General features: G+C 60.0%; 8 protein-coding genes across 8 annotated transcripts, besides 4 other annotated features; 5 read left to right on the forward strand and 3 right to left on the reverse strand.

Moving 5' to 3' along the window:
- Positions 1 to 588: 588 nt before the first annotated feature.
- On the forward strand, positions 589 to 1,542 carry LPMP_280310 (hypothetical protein; the record flags this gene model as incomplete). Its single annotated transcript, XM_010702072.1, has 1 exon — positions 589 to 1,542. One exon carries the CDS (start codon positions 589 to 591, stop codon positions 1,540 to 1,542), a length of 954 nt encoding a protein of 317 aa, XP_010700374.1.
- A 913-nt stretch (positions 1,543 to 2,455) lies between these two features.
- On the forward strand, positions 2,456 to 3,541 carry LPMP_280320 (hypothetical protein; the record flags this gene model as incomplete). The annotated part of the gene is made up of 1 exon (XM_010702073.1): positions 2,456 to 3,541. One exon carries the CDS (start codon positions 2,456 to 2,458, stop codon positions 3,539 to 3,541), a length of 1,086 nt encoding a protein of 361 aa, XP_010700375.1.
- Positions 3,542 to 4,674: 1,133 nt separating this feature from the next.
- Positions 4,675 to 7,437, forward strand: LPMP_280330 (rrp44p-like protein; the record flags this gene model as incomplete). The annotated part of the gene is made up of 1 exon (XM_010702074.1): positions 4,675 to 7,437. The coding sequence occupies one exon, from the start codon at positions 4,675 to 4,677 to the stop codon at positions 7,435 to 7,437; it is 2,763 nt and encodes a 920-aa protein (XP_010700376.1).
- Positions 7,438 to 7,621: 184 nt separating this feature from the next.
- Positions 7,622 to 7,813: a repeat region.
- Positions 7,814 to 8,519: 706 nt separating this feature from the next.
- On the forward strand, positions 8,520 to 11,999 carry LPMP_280340 (hypothetical protein; the record flags this gene model as incomplete). The annotated part of the gene is made up of 1 exon (XM_010702075.1): positions 8,520 to 11,999. One exon carries the CDS (start codon positions 8,520 to 8,522, stop codon positions 11,997 to 11,999), a length of 3,480 nt encoding a protein of 1,159 aa, XP_010700377.1.
- Positions 12,000 to 12,667: 668 nt separating this feature from the next.
- Positions 12,668 to 12,868: a repeat region.
- Positions 12,869 to 13,400: 532 nt separating this feature from the next.
- On the forward strand, positions 13,401 to 14,129 carry LPMP_280350 (hypothetical protein; the record flags this gene model as incomplete). The annotated part of the gene is made up of 1 exon (XM_010702076.1): positions 13,401 to 14,129. One exon carries the CDS (start codon positions 13,401 to 13,403, stop codon positions 14,127 to 14,129), a length of 729 nt encoding a protein of 242 aa, XP_010700378.1.
- A 580-nt stretch (positions 14,130 to 14,709) lies between these two features.
- Positions 14,710 to 15,573, reverse strand: LPMP_280360 (ubiquitin activating enzyme, putative; the record flags this gene model as incomplete). Its single annotated transcript, XM_010702077.1, has 1 exon — positions 14,710 to 15,573. The coding sequence occupies one exon, from the start codon at positions 15,571 to 15,573 to the stop codon at positions 14,710 to 14,712; it is 864 nt and encodes a 287-aa protein (XP_010700379.1).
- A 392-nt stretch (positions 15,574 to 15,965) lies between these two features.
- Positions 15,966 to 16,145: a repeat region.
- A 69-nt stretch (positions 16,146 to 16,214) lies between these two features.
- On the reverse strand, positions 16,215 to 16,592 carry LPMP_280370 (hypothetical protein; the record flags this gene model as incomplete). The annotated part of the gene is made up of 1 exon (XM_010702078.1): positions 16,215 to 16,592. The coding sequence occupies one exon, from the start codon at positions 16,590 to 16,592 to the stop codon at positions 16,215 to 16,217; it is 378 nt and encodes a 125-aa protein (XP_010700380.1).
- Positions 16,593 to 17,468: 876 nt separating this feature from the next.
- On the reverse strand, positions 17,469 to 18,647 carry LPMP_280380 (saccharopine dehydrogenase, putative; the record flags this gene model as incomplete). The annotated part of the gene is made up of 1 exon (XM_010702079.1): positions 17,469 to 18,647. The coding sequence occupies one exon, from the start codon at positions 18,645 to 18,647 to the stop codon at positions 17,469 to 17,471; it is 1,179 nt and encodes a 392-aa protein (XP_010700381.1).
- A 355-nt stretch (positions 18,648 to 19,002) lies between these two features.
- Positions 19,003 to 19,180: a repeat region.
- Positions 19,181 to 19,620: the final 440 nt, after the last annotated feature.

A 19,620-nucleotide genomic window follows, 5' to 3' on the forward strand; every position in this document is an offset into this window, starting at 1 on the left:
AAGCAACACCTGAGGTTGATAGTGCCCACGTGCGTAAGACTGCCACCCCTTCTCCTACATTGTCTACTCCCTCTCGCTCCCACCCACCCAGTCCTTTTTTTCCCCTTTGAAGTGTGTGGGTCGCATCTCGATCGTTGCGCACCTCCTTTCCTGCCCCTTTTCTTCGGTGGTGCCATTGTTGCTGTGGCTCTGTGAGTTTGTGCGACGAGTCCCGCCACACAAACTTCGCGCGCTCGTCGACTGTTTACGGTTATTTTCCTGCTCGACTCTTCTTTCTCTCCTCCTATCTCACGCGTCGACGGACTTCGCATCGCAGCAGTTCACTATTGCCACCACCTATCCATTCCGCTTGTTCGTCGACCACCCCCTCCTTTCCTCCATTAGTCGCCGTTCACTTTCTTGGTTGGGTTGAGCTCGTGGGTATCCGTCTCTGTGTGTGCTCGCGCTGCCTCCTTGTTTGTGTAGTGATCTTGTGTTTGATTGTAGTCGCCGCGCACCAGTCGAGCAATGAACTCCGCGACATCGTCACCGCCGTGTTCCTCAGCGCCGCCTGAGGGTCATGTGGCAGCAGGAGCATCGGAGTCAAATATGTATACAGCCCGACCGCGGTGGTCGCACGATGACGATGATAGTGTGAGCGTGGTGCAAAGCACACACGACTACACACAACGCATCTTCAAGACCAAGCCTCAGAGTGCGCAGTGGGTGCGAGGGTTGGCAGAGGATGGCGAGGAAGACTACCCCACCGGTGGCTTTCGGCGGCGCCGAGCTAACATACACAAATGGGAGGAGCTTGACGACACCCTTGACGAAGCGTTACAAGTCACCGCCCACGCGGAAACGTGGCGTCGCCAATGGTTGCTTTACCCCAACATCCTTGCAATAGCCTACCTGTGCTTGATCTTCGTGCGTATGATGAAGGGACTCCATCGCTCTTACCGGCTCGATTACCCCACCACGCCGTGGCAGCTGGAACTGTACGGGCGCCGGTACGGCGAGAACGGCGTCTCCTTCCTGATGCGCGTCTGTGTGCCACTGGCGATCCCGCACGCGGTGGGGGCAGCGTACACGCTGAGTCTAACGTACATTATTGGTGGGGCAGCACGCAGATTCACTGCGCTGTGTGGCGTTGGCTTGTCGCTGCTGTCCATGGGCGCGCTCTTCACGCAGAGCTCGCTGCTGTTCGCATGTTGTGGCCTCTCGCCCTACAGTCAACGGTGGGAGTGCGACTTGCCATTTGTCCTCCACCACGTCTGCAGCGCCATTCGGGTGCTGTGCCCGCTGCTAGCGGTGTGGTGTGTAGCTCCGGTGCTGGACCAGCTGCGGGGCTGTGGCTACCGGTGGCGGTGCGTTCTCGCCGTGCCCTGCGTCATGGCCTTAGCCTGCCTGGCCAGTTCCCTGTACGATGAGGTGCCCTCGCACAGAATGTTGGATTTGGCGCACATTTCGGTGCTCATCGCCTGGCCTCTGTTCGTCAAGTCATGTTGGAAGCAGAAACGCTTTGTAGCGGTGGTTACGACGGAGAAGCCGCACGAGAAGTAAAGGATGGAAGGTGATGAGGGTACGTGTGGGTGAACAACACACCAATGTGGAGGTGCAAGCTTCAACATCGTGCTACCCATCACGGGCAGGGAGGGTGCCCGTGGTGATGAGAAGGAGGGTAGATGAAGAGGTTCAGAACGGTAGAAGAAGAGCGAAAGACCCCCTCAGGCTCGTCCCCAGTGCCCAGCAGCCCTCTCCCCTCACTCTGTGCATGAGTATGGTCATGTGTTCGACCAATGCCTCTTTTTCGTTGTTTGTGGATTCTACACACCCGCTCCTCTCCGGTCCACTGTCTGTGTCAGTGACCGTGTGGTCGTCACACACCTGCGCGCTTCATCTGAGAAAATGGATAATGAAAGAGAAATCAGCGCGCACACACCCACGATGGCGCCACCATCTGGGATGCGTACAACGGAGTGCATCCCCGTGCGGATGGTGTGCGTGCGCTCATCTCCCCTGCAGCCTGCGTCTGTTATAGAGAATTGCGACGAGGAAAGGAGGCAACAAAGGGGGAAAGAAACCCACGTTTTCTTTTTTCGGATCCACTTCCGCTCGCACTTTGCATCACCATTGAGCGCCTCCGCAATGCACCTGAGGCCACAGCGATGCAGACAGCGATTCAGTGAGCCAGTCAAGCACGATTCCGGTACTCGAACACACAAGTGCCTCCCCTCCCTCCCCCGTCTATGTGTCTCGCTCTCTTTCATGTCTTCTCGGCCTTCGGCGCCCCCACCCACCCACCCCCGAACGCTTCGCCCGCGCCAGGAAATCGTCGCGAACAAGAAGGGCGGGGACGACTTCAAAAGTACAGCGCACAGGCAAAATCCGCCTCTTGGGAGGCGTTGGTAAACCTCTAAACCCCCTCTCCTCATTCCCCATCTCTTTTCCCCTCTCCGGCGCTTTCCTCTTCGCCATGTCGTCTTCCATGATTCCACTGGGCGCGACTGCGCAGCGGGTAAAGATGCTTGAGTGCGGCCCCTGTGCACTCCGCTCAGCGATGCGGAGGGCCGGTCGGGGGGGCTGGACACCGCCGCTGGCAGACCTTGCTGTGGACATTGTGGCCGGCGCCCTCACTCTCACCAGCGCAACCGAGGTTCTCGTCCCCGCCTCACTCGTGCACTATGTGGAGTCCTGCAGGGCGGAGGCAACACGGACTGCCCGCAGCGCGCTGACACAGCAGCCATGGCGAGCGTGGGACGTGGCACTCGAGGAACGGCGCCTGGTGACCCTGGTCGCGGCCCGGGACGTGGCCCACTTCGTGAGCAGCGACTGCTACGGTGGCGTATACCGCACTTTATGTGTCCCCGTTCCGGCTGGACCTCTTGTGGCACAGCTCGACTTCGGCATCCCTGTGGACACGTTTTATGCAGAGGTGCTGCCAGGGGTGCTGGACGCGGTTGATGCCAACGGTCGTGTTCGGTGGCGCGCTTGGATGCGGTCGGCTCTTACGTGTGCGTACGAAGGCACGCACGTACCACCGATCCGCACTGCAGAGTACACGAGTCAGCTGCTTCGGCAGAGAGGCGGGTGCGAGAGCGTGATGTGGGAGGCTGCCATGACAGGCCTGACCCCTCGCTGGTTGGAGACGGCGTCCAAGACGGCTTTAGCGGTAGGCGTGCCACCAGGGTCACTGGCATTGGCACTCCCGGAGGAGTCTAGCTGCACCGCACGACTCTTGGCCAAGTCTGTCGAGGTTGGCGTCGTGGCATGGGCCACGTGTGCGGTTGTTGACAGTCCTCTCTATCCTCACGCATCCCCCCTGGCCTCTCCGCAGTCCGTGCAGCTCTTCGCGACGGGCTGGAACGATGTATCTGCAACTGAGCCACCAACGTGCGATGGCGACGACAACGCGTTTGAGGCTGCGGAGGAGAGTCTGGTGCAGTGCCTCGGTTTTGTGGACGCGGTCAGGGAGCGCGCCACAGCTCTCCTGTGCATCGACGCACGCGAGAAAGACTCCAAGACTCAGATGTGTTACCCAAGCACACGCACCGGCAGCTAGTCAAAGACAGCGGTGAATGCGGCGTCATGCGGTGCGGCGTATAAAGCTCGGTAAACTACAGGACCTTCTCTTCTTCACGAACGGCACCTGCCCTACTTACCCTCGCATTGTGTCTCCCTTTCACCCCTGCCATTGATGATGATCATTCGCTGCCTCCGCCGCGCTGTCACGGGGCTGCCTGCATGGCACTTCAGTCTTCACAGCTAGAGGCGCTGCTGAGAATGCGCTGCATGTTTTTCTTTCGTGTGTCTGCTGTATTCATGCTGGCCGATGGCGCGGCAGTTGTACATTGACTGGAGGAAAAGGGTGTCTAAGTAACCCGCGTCGCAGACAACCGAAAAAATGGTCTGTGCTCATTTCTGTGCGCGCATCCGATGCTCTTAGGAAGGGGAGGGGAGGGCGACGTGAGATGGTGGCTGACTGGCCTCGTGGCAGGACACCTCAAGGGCTTACGACCAGCCCCTCCTCCCGCCCTTGCACCCACTCGCGCATCTCCAGTAGAGGTCGCTTAATGCTGTACGCCGCGTAGCGACGGGCGACGCGCACCGCGTGCGCGGACCCCTTGCCGCCCTCTTTTCTCTGCTTTCTCGACTGCACTCGTTCCTCCTCTTCTCTCACCTGCGCATCTCCTTGTCTCTCTCTCTCTCCCTCCTTCGTCCACCTGCGACCACATTCATGTCCTCTACAGCAACAAATTACCCGTGCCATTAAGGAAGAGTGTGCACTTGCGTCTTAGAAGCCGTGTGCTTGCGGAGGCGTCTGTGCGTCTGGTGGTGGTGGTGGGGGAGAGTCGCTGCGTCAACGCAACCATAATCCCCTTGTGGGCAGTGGTGGCGCTCTATTGCGTTTACTTGACGGCAAAGGCCCTTTTGCGTCTGCACTTTTCCACCTCCGCGGCTTCCCGAAGTAGTAAAAGGATGTTCACCAAGAAGCGCGCGGCCATCCACAATGTGTGCCACAACGCCGGCAGCTCCACCGGTTCCAGCGCAGGCGTTGTTACACGCAAAGACATCGGCTGCGGCATCGTGGACTGCCCTCTTTGCACCAAGACCGCTGTCGCAGGGGTTAGGGGTCCGTGCATTCTCCCGACGGCCGCCATCATCATCCCCGACACAAACATTGTGCTGCACAACATGAACGCCATGGAGGATCGTCGCGTGCAGAACATTATTCTCCTCACTACCGTCATGAGCGAGGTGCAGAACCGCAACAAAGCCATGTATGCGCGGCTGCAACTCCTCCTCGGGGATAAGAAGAAGCAGTGCTTCGTCTTCGCGAACGACCGGCATGAGCAGACGCACTGCATGCGCAAGGAGGGGGAGTCACCCAACGACTTCAACGATCGCGCGATTCGAGTGGCGGCGCAGTGGTACGCGCGGCACGTGGTAGCCGCCTTCCCGGGCACGGCGGACTTATCGACGTCCGGCGTGATTGTCGTCTCGCACGATCAGGCCTTCAAGCAGGCCATGAACGCGTCAGAGGAGGCGCAGAGGGTGAGCAACCTGCGCTGCGTATCGCTGCGTGACTACATAAAGCTGAACGTTGCCAGCGACTCGGACTTGCTGGAGAAGATTCAGGCCGAGGAGCCGGAAGGGATGAAAGAGTCGCCGTCGACGCGGCAGCTCTTCACGCCGTACCTCAGCATGACCGCCCTGGACGCCGGCGTGCAAGACGGGAGTCTGTACAAAGGAAAGCTGCGCGTCAGTGAGACAAGCTGCTTCTTTGGCGAGATACGCGGCAAGTTCGAGCGCCACAACTTCCAGCGGATTCTCATACAGGGCCGTGCCAATATGAACCGCGCGATTCATGACGACATCGTGGCAGTGCAGCTACTGCCCGTGTCGAGCTGGCGTGGCCCCAAAGGCTCAGCGCCCTTATCAGAGTCTGTGAGCGAAGATGATGCCATCGCAGCCCGCTTCAGTCCTGCCGGCAAGGTGGTGGGCCTACTCTCCTCTAACCGCCGGCCGTTCTGCGGCAGCCTCGATGAGACTGAGCTCGAGCGGGTCAAGGCGAACAAGTCTGGTAATGTCTCCATCCTGTTTCAGCCCAAGAATAACCGAATCCCGCGCATTCGCATCAGCACCCGCCATGTGCAGGACTTGATGGACAAACGTCTTAGCGTTGTGATTGACGACTGGCCCTTGTACAGCAGCTTTCCAGTTGGGCACTACGTCGAGGTCCTCGGGAAGATCGGCGATCGCGACACGGAGGCGACAGTGATTCTCTTGGAGAATGATGTCCCGCACTACGACTTCAGCGAGGCTGTCCACGACTGCCTCCCAAAGGGGCAATGGGCTGTGACCAAGGACGAGGAGGCGAAGCGGCTGGACTTGCGCGACTTGTGCATTGTGAGCGTCGACCCGCTGGGCTGCCGCGATATTGATGATGCGCTGCACTGCCGTGCCGTGAATGGCAACCACCTCGAGGTGGGTGTGCACATTGCGGATGTCACGCACTTTCTGCCCGGGGGCACGGCCATGGACGAGGAGGCCGCAAAGCGCAGCACGAGCGTGTACTTGGTGGACCGGCGCATCAACATGCTGCCACAGCTGCTGACGGAGAACCTCTGCTCGCTAGTGGAAGCTGAGGACCGCTACGCCTTTTCGATTCTCTGGGAATTCGATGAGAACCTGAACGTGGTGCGCGATTGGTTTGGCAAGACAATCATCCGCTCACGCGGCGCCCTCTACTACGGCGATGCTCAGCGCATGATCGACAATCCGGCTGACACCTCCGATATTGCCGTCTCGCTGCGCGAGCTGATGCGGCTCAGCAAGCACTTCAAGGCGCACCGCGAGAAGGATGGCGCCCTCTTTCTGGCGTCGCAGGAGTTCAAGTTCAAGGTGGACAACGAGCATGTCAATCCAACCGACATGCAGATGTACCAAACCTTCGAGGCGAACTCGATGATCGAAGAATGGATGCTGTACGCCAACGCGGCGGTAGCGACGAAGGTGTATGAGTCCTACCCCCAGTGGGCACTGCTGCGCCGCCACGAGCGACCTGCTGAAGGCGCGTTCGACACGCTGAATGACGCTTTGTTCGGCAAACTGCACGTACGCCTCGACGACACTACCTCACTGACGCTAAACACGTCCCTCGACAAGTGCGAGGACCCACGGGACCCATACTTCAACAGACTCATTCGAATCCTAACAACACGATGTCTGCGACAGGCGCAGTACTTCTCCAGCGGTGGCATCCCCAAGGACGAGTTTTGCCACTTTGGACTTGCCATGCCCATCTACACCCACTTCACGTCCCCAATCCGCCGCTACGCCGATGTCATCGTTCATCGCCAGCTGGCGGCCGCTATCGGCGTCGCCAGCGTGAGTGAGGAGCAAATGAACGCGGGGCGGATGAAGACTATCGCAGAAAACCTCAACTACCGCCACGAGCAGGCGCAGCGAGCGGGCCGGGACTCGCAGAACCTCTTCACCGGGTTCTACCTGCGCAACTTCGAGGATGGGAAGATCCCTGATGAGGAAGGCTATGTCGTGCGCGTGTCAGAGACGCATGTATTTGTGCTTGTTCCCAAGTACGGCCAGGAGAGCCGCATCCCGCGGGAGCAGCTGCAAACAGTGCCGGGCTTGCTGGATAAAGTGAAAGTGGGTATCCAGCTCAAACGGCAGGGTGATGTCATGCGCACGAAACTCGTATTCCGCCTGATTGGCATGATGCGCGACGGCGAGGAAGGCGGGGTGCTGGTGGCAGACGACGAGGCGTACGACATCATTGAGGATGGCGAGGAGGCCGCCGAGGATGCACAGAAGGCGGCGCGAGGTACGTCAAGGGCATGTGTAGCAGCGGGTGGCAGCGGCATTGAGGCATTGGAGCCGGGTCTTAAACGGGCTAAAGCTGAGGGAGTCGAGACTGCCCTGCCGACATCGCTGTAGCCCATGATGCTGCGGTTGGAACATCCTGTGCGAAAGACAGCGAGGCGTCTCGGCACAAACCTGCTCCGCAATGCCGCAATGAGCCACCTCCGCCAGCCAACTGAATTCCCGATTTTCCGTTCCGCAAGCCTTCGATGTCGCGTGCCGCTGTTCTCGTTTTCCTTTCCATTAGCTCCCAATGATGGAGGAGGAGGGGGGTGGGTGGGCCGGGCACGAAGCTGGGGCTGTGCTCCGATGACCGAGTCGGCGCGCTGCGATGACGCGTGCCTACTGCTGCCTCACACCACGCGATGGGGCCTGTGGCAGGCCGGGGTGGGGGAGGCGTTCAGCTCCTGTCGTGTGGCGGGATGACCACGCTGGAGACGATAAAAAAAAAATACGCTTTTTCTGGTCGGTGCGGACGATGTTGGGGGGGGGGCGTGCCGTGGTTACCCTCTCTGTGTAATGGCGTAATCGTAGAAACTAAGCGAAGGAAGTAAACATGAACCAACTAGCAGCCAGTCGAAGCTGAGGGGTTGTGCAGCTTCCTGTCTCGCTCAGTCGCCTCTCCTGTTCTTGGACTTTTGCGTACGCGGCTCCTTTGTTAGTGTGAGAAGAGAGGACTATGTGAGGAAAAGCGCCAGGCGGGAGAGGTGGGAGGGGTCTTCGACAGCGTCTCGCACCCTCTGCAGCTCCGGTGCCTGCCCATAGCATCTTCGCCTATTTTATTTGGTCTGTGTCCTTGCCTCCCCCCCCCTCCTCTTTTTCACAGCAACGTGCCTCCTTTGGTCCATCCGGCCTCTCTTTCCTGTTCCAGCCCTCACACCTTCGCCCTCGTCTTCACGGCCGTGCTTTGCTCACTGCACACGCTGTCGTGCGCTCGTAAGGTATCACCGCAGAGTGCCTGCAGAGCGAATACTCATGAATTCTTGAGCTCTCGCGCGCTTTCCTGATTTCTTTTCTTAGTTAATCGCACCCCTTCCCTCTCTCAGCCCCACCCTTTCCTGTTCTCCAAGCGCTCTGATTGAGGCGCTTGTTCGAGGCATCGTGTGTGTCTCTCGGTGGGCGCCGCCAGTGGTGGCCAGCCGCAAGAGAAACCCCTTATGTCTGCGACTATTACGCAACTGGTACGCCGCATTGCCGCGCCGGCGGTGGCTGCATCTCTTATGAAGGAAGAGCTGTGCTTGGCCCTTGCCGCCGTCGCCCAACTGCGGCCGACCCTCTCTATCGCGACGGGTGAAAGAGCTACCGCCTCCCCCCTCTCCACCGAGGCCCTTGCGCAACGCAGCTTGCGAGTGTTGCCTCGCTGCGCCCCGCAAGAGGTGCGAATGATTGCCCATGGTGCGAACGCCTTGCAGTGGTTTCTGACTCCGTCACTGCTCCTGATAGACGCGCTTGCGCGCACGCTCTACACGCATATCGTGAAGTGGAGCCAGCCGGCGACAGAAGGGAAGTCCGTAGCGAAGCACAAAGTGCGGCTGAGTGACATACTCGCCGTTATTCAGTTGGCGACGGAGGCGCAGCGCTACTTCGACGCTACGATCTTCCTGTTGGCCACACAACATGCAGTGGAAGTCGGCGGTCAGTCGACGGACATGTCAGCAGCGCTCGCCGAAGAGTTTGTGGCGATTGTGTGCGGGTACGCTGGGGAGGAGGACGGCGCGGCCGCGGTGGGACGGCTGGTCGCGCGTCTCGAGGGATCGCCCACTGTTGCCTCCAACTCTCCTGGCCTTGACGTGCTGAGGGCCAGCGTGCGTGACCGACCGCTAAAAGTCGCTGACCGGTGGATGGTGTCGTACACGCAGTGGGCGCAGCAGCGCCGCAGCGTTCTCGAGACTGTCCGGGCCCCTGCGGACGCTGCAGCGGCGACCCATACTGAAGGTGGAACCGTTCGCACACCGATTCAGCTCCTGAAGGCGCGGCACGACGTTTGGCAAGTCGTTCTCGCCCTCCTTGCGGAAAAGGAATACGTCACGGACGACCGTCTGCAGCGGACTCTCGAGGCAGTAAGGCTGCTTCACATCCAGGATCCGGTGACGCTGTCGACTCTCGACAGGACGGTGGCACTCCGAGCAATGTCACCAACCTTGCCGAGTGCAATGCTCACCAACTACGAAAACTTCGTGTACGCGCAGGCGCAATACTACCCGCATGCGCTGGCTGCCTTGAAGCAAGGGGATGCGGTCACTGCAGCAGCTGTGACAGGTGCCCAAGAAGCGATCGGCGCGAGATCCTCCCCCTCTTCTCGACCGACTGCCGGGACGCTTCAGCATGTCTCAGTGATCCAGCGCGTGTACAGGGATGCCGTTGCCGGCGCTGTCGTTTCAGAGAAGGACCTCTTTCAGCTTAGCACCACCGTCGACACATCCTCGGCAGACGAGGTCGCCATGGCCACTTACGTGTTTGCACGCGGGAAGGAGCTGCCGTCGGACTTGCTGATGTGGCTGCCAAAGCGGTTGATGTCGCTGACGCTGGAGGGTGTTGTGGCACTTGTCCGTGCAGGCCGCCACGACCGTCGCGGCGCACTGGCTAGAGTGCTGCCGGTGTGTCTGCGCAATTCCGTCCACTTGCAAGAGTGCATTTTGTCTGCCCCCACAATGGTTCTGGTAGAGCTGGTCGAGGCCCTCGGCCGGCCACTCCCCCGGTGGACGGCACCAAGCGACCAGGCGAGTTCCTTGGAAGAGCAGGTCTTCGACATGGTGGTTGCACACCTCTTGCTACAAGTGGAGCAGATGCCGCTGCCTGCACTTCTGTCTGTGATGAAGATCGGCGGCTGTCGCCTCGCTAGAACGGATGACCTCATGCAAGCTGTGTGCGGCCGCGTCGCCGACCACCTCGTAGCGGCAGTGACTCCACCATCTATCTCCCTCTGCCTGGAAGTTCTGGCGTCGTTACAGTTGGGTAACTGTAGGCAGGAGCGACTTCTGGACCTTCTCGCCGATGCCATTGCAGCGCACTTTTCTCCCATGTCGCAGCTCACCACCAGTGCGGACGCGCCACGCCTCGCAGCCCTGCTGCGCTTTGCGACGACTCAGTTGAAGTACGGCTCGCCAGAGATGGCGGCGGTGGGCACAAACCTTCTGCAGAGGGTACGGCAAGGAGACTGGGACTCGCTGCCACCGGAGGCGCTGGTGGCAGCAGCTCTCTTCGCTCTCGACAGCAGCACTCTCGTTTCATCCGCGGTATCGCTGGAACTCCCGCACGCAGTGGTGGCGCACTTGGTGGCGGCGCAGCGCTTGGCGAGCACTGTGACCGTTGACTTGGCCATCGCCCTTGTCGAGCTACTCGAGCTCATCCCCACTGTGGACGCAGATCATGCCCAGGCGCTCGTGACGTGTGTGCTGCCGGTTGCTTCGGCGCTCTCTCCACCGGTGGTAGCTCGGCTGCTGTTTGTGCGGCATCGCAACTCCATAGCAGCAGTAGCCGCTACTGCGCCTTCGGCAGATGTCGCAGCAGAGCTCTACACCACTGTCGGCAAGCATGTGCTTGGCCTCCCTCCCGAGACGTTTACCGCCCTGTGCGTCGTTGCTGCGCGCCCTGGCTTCGAGGCGGCACTCGCCAACCTTCTCGTTGACATGTTGCCCCTCATGGCCGACGCCCTCTCGGCACACCAGCTAAGTCGGTGCGTGTTTGGACTAGGGGAGATGGCGGATGCGGGCCAGCGTCTCTCGCATCAAGTCATGACGGAGGCTCTCTCCGACTACGTCGTCGACAACCTTGAGTTGTTCACCAGTGCCTGCGACATCGCTACCCTTCTGCACGGCTTCGCCAAGTTGCAGTGCACGAAGCGCCACCTCTACAGCGTCTTCGCCACGCAACTCCTGCGCCGTCCCATCAAGTCGACTTTGGACTTCCGCTCGATCAGTCTGCTCTTCTTCGCGTTCGGCAGCGTGAGGTTTGTGAACAAGGACCTCATGGACCTTCTCTGTCGTGTCTTCGTCGCCCACATCGACAGTCTTGCCGCCCCAGATGTGCTCATGTCGCTTCGCGGACTCAGTCGCATGAATCTTCTGAACGACAGCTTTTACCGTAAGCTCGGCATGAAGGCGACTGAGCTTGTTGACGAGTTCCCGCTGCAGGCGCAGTGCGATCTCCTCCACGCGTACGGCGCTGTGGAGGAGGCTCATCCCAAACTGGCAGAGACGCTCTCGAAACGCATTGCCGCGGCGGTGGAGTCGTTGCCCTCTGTCTCCGTCGCCACGGACGTGCTGACGTCGTTGTGGCTCATGGGCACTAACATGGTGACGAACGAGAGCATAGAAACGATTGTCAACTACGTGGTGCGGAACGCGAGTGAACTGACCGGGTCGGACATCAGGAAGCTGTGCTCCATTACGCTCAATCAAAACTGGAAGCACCCCGAGCTGCTGCACGGCATGGCAGCACGTGCCATCGCGTTGCAGGAGGAGCAGCAGCTAGAGGCCACCACCGCGCGCGCGGTGCTGGACACGCTGAGCTCGCAACTTGTTTTCCACCAGGCGGCGCGTGTTCAGCTGTCGCACTTGGCTCGCACCGTGAGCAAAGAGACGGTTCTGCTCTCCGGAGAGGAACAGGAGCAGCTGAACCTCATCACGAGCAACTAAGCGGCCGCTGCACTGTGGGTGTCTGAGAGTGCGGGTAAGTGCACTGGCGTTGTTTTTTTCGCTCTGAAGTGAACGCGGGGCGTCTCAGCGTAAGCGACGGGAGATGTCCCGCCGTTTTGTAAGCGCCAGAACGAAAGGGGAAACAACAGCGTCGTCGCTGTTTCGCCCTGTCAGTGCGGTTACGCACCACATTGAACAGCGCTCAGGGACTTAAGGGTGCTTGGTTGGTCATCGGACAGTGGCATCCGCTCTTCTTGCCCTCACTCCTCTGCGGCGTTGATGAGGGGGTCCCCTTTGCTTCTCCATCCACCTCTCTGCACCGGTGCGCTTCCCCGCCCCCACACCCCAGCCACACTCACAGACCCACACAAAGAAGCGCACCAGTGGAGCGCCACCGCAGTCGTTTCAGTAATACTTCTGCACACTGCCCTCAGCCACGTCCACACGTTTGCACCAAGTCAAAGAGGCGCCGATTTCTCCCCACTCACCGTACCTTCTCCTTGCGGTCCGCCAGTCCTGCGCACCCTTGTATCGCCGATCGACAGCTAGTCCAGGGCCTCGCCGCAAGGGGTGTCAATTCAACCCTCTAACGAACCCACAAGAGGGGGAGGGGGAGGGGAACACTCGACTTTTTCTTGCCGAAGCCGAACTCCTGTGGTTGATGACCCCTGTCGGCGTGTGTGTGTGTAGGGGGGGGGGGGGGGGGGCGGGTGCGAAGCCGGGGTTGTGCTCCGATGACCGAGTCGGCGCACTGCGGTGACGCGTGTCTACTGCTGCCTCACACCACGCGATGGGGCCTGTGGCAGGCCGGGGTGGGGGAGGCGTTCAGCTCCTGTCGTGTGGCGGAATGACCACGCTGGAGACGAAAAGAATGTGCAGTGACGAAGTGTTTTGTATGGGTACGCTGTAAGTCTTCCTGAGCACTTCCCTTCGACTTCTTTCTCTGTTGTCCCCTCGCCTTCTCTCTCTCTCTCTCTCGGTGTTGTACTCATTGGTCAGACCTCTTTCACTTTTCCCTCTTTTGCCTGCAGGCACACGCACCTACAGGACGAAGTCGGCTCTAGTGAAGCCGCTTGTCGTCGTACCCTGCTGGGCGTTTTCGAGTTGCTTCGCCCTTCTCTCCTCGGCGACCCTGTAAAGTGCGTATTGGCTCGTGCCTGAGCTCTCTCTCTCTATCCGTCTGTCTGTCTCCCCCCTCCCCCCCTCGCGCCCGCGTTTCTCTGTGTGTGCAGACTCTCCATCGCTTCTGCTTCATACTTTATTACACCCAAGGCACCCCCATCCTCCTTCATCCATCACGCACACATACGCACGCAGCGTCTACCGTGGTGGTTGCCTTTGCTCATCTGGCGCACTGAACCAAAAGAACAAGAGCCAAAGAAAAGCTCTAGGCTACTCATGATGAGCACCTTCACCGTCATCTACAACTTTGTGACCTACACGGCAAGCGGGTTCTCGGTGATGATGAACGTGTCGCCACTCCTCACGATTCGCCGGCTGGAGCAGTCGGGCACCGTGGGGGCGTCTACCATCACTTTCTACGGTGCACAGATGTACAGCGCCATTACGTGGGCCTCGTACGGTGTCTTCTCCACCTCTTACCCGCTGCTCATCTCGAACACCCTCGGCAACACCGTCTCGACCTACTGTAGTCTCGTGTTCCTCGCAGTAGCGCGGCGGGAGGAGAAGTCAGGACGCACGCTGCAGTCCACAACCTACTCCAAGAGCGTCATGACGTACGTCTTCTTCTTCCTGCTCTGCGCCGCGCACCTGCTGCTGAGCATCATCATCATTATCTCTGGCCGACCGGAGGCGGCAAAGACGATTACTGGCTACGAGGGGTGCGTGGCGATCATCGTGATGCTGAGCTCCCCCCTTATGGCGTTCAAGCACATCGTGGCTACGAAGAACGCCGAGGTTCTCGCGCCGGCCATGGTCGGCTGTGCATTTTTCAACTCACTCTTCTGGCTCATCGCGGGCTTAATGACTGGCGACGCCTTCATCGTCGCCCCCAACGTCCCGTGCCTGCTTGCGTGTTGCGTGCAGGTGGCGCTGCTGGTCATCTACGGGCGGAGGCCGACGGCGCCGAAAGAGATGAGGGAGGGCATCGCTCCCACTCCTTTTGGCTAGCGGACAGCAAGATGTGTACCCGCCAGCGCCACGCCGCGCACGTTGCGCTCGGTCGTTTAGTGCTATATTTTCACACCAGCATGTGGCAGTGCGCTGGTTTGCTGTCCTCCTCTCGTCGTCGGTCGTTGTGTACACGCTTGTGAGTGCTTGTGTCTTTCGCTCCGGCATTACCGTTCCGCCCCAACACGTGCAGAGGCGCAACAAGCAACACACCAAACACGATAAAGAAACGCAACGCACACAGTTGCCCATTCCAACAACACCCTCACAAAGCCACACAGGCGCCTCGCCCCAGCGCTGCGCATGTGGCAAGCTGGGGTCCTCCTCGCGCCTCCGTGGATCGTTGATGGCTTTTCCTCTTAGGGCTGCGCTGTGGCTTGGCTGGTCGGGCTTTGGCGTCCTGCGTCGCGTTGGAAAGAAGAGGAGTAATTCACTGCAAAACGCCGCGGAATCGGAAAGTCCCTACTCTTCCTCGTTGTGTCTTTGCCTCCAGGACCGGTGCCGTGCGCCCCTACCCACACTCACTCCGTCACTCACGACCGCTTCCCCCCCCCCTCTTCTGGCGTATATCTCGTCTCCACTACAAGCCAACAAGGCATTCCACCTCCGCGCCACACTCGCAGAGCATCCAGTGATACGACTGCGCGTCCGGCGGTTGGTCGAGGGCACTGATTTGGCGGATCAGGTGCTGGGCGACGCACGCGCCAGCAATCGTGTCGCTAACGCAGTCTCCTGAGCCCGCGTCGTGCGCGCAGCTCTGCAATACTTCCTGCACATCGGCGGCAGTCAGCTGCTGGAGGTGCAAGCGCTCCACCACCTCGTACGCCTTCGCGGCGGCAGCGGCGAACCCAAGCGACACGGCGTCTGTCCGAACGTGCAGCGCCAAGACGACTCTCTGGTAGCCGCGCGGCTTCTCTGCCAAGAGACTCGGTTCCGCCACAAGGCAGCGCCACTGCTCCGCCAACGAGCGTGCTGGCAGCCGCCGATAGAGGAAGAGCGCCAGAACAGTGGGGCCGCACGTGACATGGAATGCCACGATGTCAGCACCCGGCACAGCGACGTGCGCATGCGGTAGGGCGTCCTCTACCGAGGCGACGGTAGCCATCGTCACCCGTGGGCCCGAAGAGCCATCGAGCTTGGTGACTGCGTCGTACACCGTCACATACGGGTTCAGACGCTGCAATGCACTAAGGGCGCGGGCGCCGCGTGTGCCGCCCCCCTCGCCCTGCATCAAGTAGTTGGTGCATACGTCGACATCCGTGACATGGCCTTCATCAGCGACTGCCACCGCTCGCACCCCTGCCAGGACCAAATTTTTCGTGACCTCCGCCGCGGCCCCAGCAATGCCGTGCAATGCGACGCTTGTGTGCATTATCTGCTGCTGGGTCGCTTTGCCCCAGAGCCGAATCTGGCGGTCGTACCGCACCGCCTCTGCATCGATCATGAATGCAGCGAGAGGGGAGGGAGCTAAGGCTGAAGGGAGGTAGGAACGCCAGAACACACTCAGCGTCTACTACAATTGTAGGTCCGATACGCAACGTGGCAACTAATACGCGTAAAGTCACAGAGAAGAGAGAATGTGGGAGGAGGGGAACATCAAAGTAACGAGGGCAAGGGGTACAGGAAAGAGAGGGGAAAACCATAGAGGCCGTCATCACCTGCATGCGTCCTTCGTTCTGCGGTGCCTCTGTCATTGGGCCGAAAAGGCCACAATGCGGGGCGGATGGAAGAGGGGGAGTGGACGGACCCAACCGCCATCCCGCGCGTTTGCCACCACTGGCGCTGCCGTGTCTTTTTCTGAGGTCTACACTTCGGGCAAATGGGCAGCCGACGAAGTTTTTTCTTCAGCGTGGCCATCCCACCACACGACAGGAGCTGAGCGCCTCCCCCACCCCGGCCAGCCACAGGCCTCATCGCGTGGTGTGAGGCAGCAGTAGACACGCGTCACCGCAGTGCGCCGACTCGGTCATCGGAGCACAACCCCGGCTTCGCGCCCGGCTCCCCCCCCCCACCTACACACACACGCCGGCAGAGGTAGTACAGACATGCGAGCAGAGAAGAAATATGCCTTCAGGCAGTTTCCCTTCACAGGTCGTAAGCGCCGCCTGCCATCATGTCCTCTACCCATGTGCATGGGCGCGGGCAGAGGCCCAGCTGGGCATCCGCGAGGTCGTGTCGGCCGTATAGCAACTCCTCCCACTCTTCCGCATGCTTTGTCCACTGCTGCTGCAAACTGCGGCACGCCACCTCGATACCTGACGTCAGCGTATCCTCGTCGTGCGGGGCATCCTCCATCAGTGGGCTGTAGGCGCTCCGGACAAGGTCTGTGTGGGTGAGCGGTAGAGACTCGCAGAACGCATGCTCGAAGAACGCCCGTACGGCCTCGAGGCTCAGGTGAGCACCGCGGCACACATGCGGCACGATGAGCGCGGGAACAGGGGAGCGCGATAGTGCGGCCAGCATGGTGGCAAAGCCTTTTACCGTGGCGTCGCCACGTGCTCGCTCATTGGCGCAAGTGCGGCTCCAAGACCGCAGGATGGGCCATGCCGTTTCGACCCGCTCACAGCAAGTGACGGCCGCAACGCGCTCAGAATACTCGGCCGTATGGGCAGGGGCGGCGAAGGCGAGCCTGGCAACAAGACCGCAAAGCATCAGGGTAGAGAGCACCGCGCGCCGCGCAGCTCCACGACAAGTGGTCATCGCAAGTGGTTGTTTGCCTTCCCTTGATATATCGCACAGAAAGTTGTGGAAAGCATGTGATGCGCAGAGGAAAGCACAGACAAGAGTCCAGACATCCAGAGAACACGAAGTTCATGAGAAAGAGAGCGGAGGGCGAGATTTGGGGGGTGGGGTGGGGGCGCGGTAAATGTACACCGCTGCGCCTCTTTCCCCTCCACCCCCGCTGGCGCGCGTTGCAGGTTCTAGCACCCATTTGGACTGAGGCGGCCGGAGCTCTGACTCCACATCCCGCAGTCGAACGACAAGGCACTCGTGGAAGGTGTGTGTGCGGGGCTTGCCTGCATGCAAAGAACACGCATCAGTTGCCACTGTTGAGCTGTTTCACCTGGTTTTGAGCTTTGCGCAATCCCCCCCCTCTCGGCACTTCCGATGCCCCGATCCACCCAGCAAGGAACGGTTACGCTCTGAACGTAAAACGAGAAAAAAAGGGGTGGGCGGGTGGCCACGTGCGTGCTGGATGGAAGGCAAGCCACGGCGAACGTGACGCATCGCAAGCAGTCGCACAAAGGACAGCGCTCGGAGAGGGGGAGAGGCACGGAATAGGATGACCGCACACGATAATCAACCAGCGAGGGGCTGTGTAGAGTGGGGCGGACGCAGTTACTTCTCTTTCTTCGGCTCTGCTGTGTCCCCGACAATCACTGTGTTGATACTGATCCCGGCATCACGACAGCGGTGCACCAGCTCATCGCCAAAGGCGTAGGCTGGCGTCAGAACACCGCCCTTGAGCGAGTTCTTTCGCGCCAACTTCAGCGCACTCATGGCACACTCACCAAGGAACAGTGCCGTGGCGGTGTAGGCATCTTCCTTAGCCACCATGGTCGTCTTCACGCGCTTGCCAGACGCTGTCTTGCCCACAAAGTCGCAGCGAAAGTTGGATTTGGCCATGGCGTCGTCAGATGGGCCAATACTGGTGCCCGTGAAATACTTGCGGATCATCCAGCGGCGAAGCGGCGCAACCATCACCGCGATAGACGTTACGTAGGTAGTGAGTGTGACGCGCAGCACACGAGCAAAAGAGCCCTGCATGGCCTCCATGTACACGGCCGAGGAGCCCATGAGACTGTTGCTGCGGCGCACGAGTCTCTCATCGCACGAGGCAGTGATGGACAGGCCGGTGAAGCGTCCGTTTTCGTACCACACGCCGTGCTGCGTGGGCGTGTGCGTGGGCTGCACGTCCGACTTCGACACCAACGCCAACGGGCTCATGTCTTCCTTCGTCATATTGGAGACCACGCACGCTACCGTGTTCATCGTGCCGTTCGACACACCAGCAGGATTGCCTCCAAAGTAGCCACACACCACCTTCACCGGTTCCTCAGCCTCCTGGTGAACGACGTAGTTGCCGAGGTCGGCCGGTACGCAGTCAAAGCCGCAGCATGGCACAATCGCAACACCCTTCTTAACCGCTGTCTCGTGGTACGCGGCGATCGCGCGGCGCACAAACGGGATTTCGCCGGTGCAGTCAATATAGTGGGTGCCATTGCGCACGCACGCGTCGACAACAGGCATGCCGACTAGCATGTAGGGGCCCATGCACGAGATAATGCATTCCGCCTGCGCACAGGCTGCATCCACAGTCGTTGGCTGGTCGGCGTCCACCACAAACGTGGGCACATCGATGCCCAGCTCCGCCTTGAGAGCTGCCAGCTTGGCCGCGCTGCGACCAGCGATACCCCAGCGCTTCTTCAGTTCCTCCTTACGCGCGAGGTAGCGGCACGTGAGCCGCCCAGTAAAGCCTGTGGCACCCAAGACGATGATGTCCAGCTTCGACGCCATCTTGCTTGCACAACTACGCGTTGCACTTCTTGCTGAGAAACAAAGGGAGAGAAGACGAGTCGCGGCCCTGAAAGCAACGCTGAGAACAAATAAGAGGCCAAGTACGTGGGCTGGAAAATCCAAGCAAAATAAAAGAAAGCAAAAAGCGAGTCAACGCCAAGCTTGCGTCTCGTGTAGCGGTACTGGTGTGTGAGAGCGTGTGCGTGTGTGCAGCAAAATGGCAGCACCGATTGCGAGTGAAGAGGAGGGGGAGACTGCGTATGTGCAGCGACGTACGTGTGTGCATGTGAAGAGCTGATGGAAAATGATAGTCAGGGAAAAGGGCTGAAATAGGATCAGTATACATTCGACTAGCTTTCGAACGTGGCCATTCCGCCACACGACAGGAGCTGAACGCCTCCCCACCCCGGCCAGCCACAGGCCTCATCGCGTGGTGTGAGGCAGCAGTAGACACGCGTCACCGCAGCGCGCTGACTCGGTCATCGGAGCACGGCCCACCCACCGCCGCCCCCATGGGGGGGGGGGTGGCTCAGGCTCTCCACAACAGGTGAGCAGTGAGGGTCCCGAGGCGTCGCGCACTGCAGGGTGCCTCTCCCTCTTCATCTGGGGGAGTGCAGAGACATGCGAGCAGAGAAAGGGAGCGTAAGAGTGAAAGCTTGCCAAGCGAAAGGGAATAGTCTAACAGCGAGGAAGAATGAAGGGGAGAGGGAGGGCGGAAGACATGGCGACACACGGGTGCTCGTAGGGAAGGCTGTGTTCCCGGTAGGGATCTTGTGCCGCCTTGGAAGTATAGAAGGGCCAAGGTTAAGGCGGAGGAGACCACAGAGAAAGAGATGCCGTGTTGGTGTTGGTGGTAGTGGTGGTGGGGGGGGGGAGCTGGAAAAGCGCCGAGGAGGCGGGGAGAGAGACCTGAAGAGGAGTAAGAGAGGGACGTAAAGGACTTCCTGCGTTCCGTCACAGCCTTCGGTGATTG

This window comes from Leishmania panamensis (genome assembly GCF_000755165.1).
Source record: "Leishmania panamensis strain MHOM/PA/94/PSC-1 chromosome 28 sequence".
NCBI lineage: Eukaryota > Euglenozoa > Kinetoplastea > Trypanosomatida > Trypanosomatidae > Leishmania > Leishmania panamensis.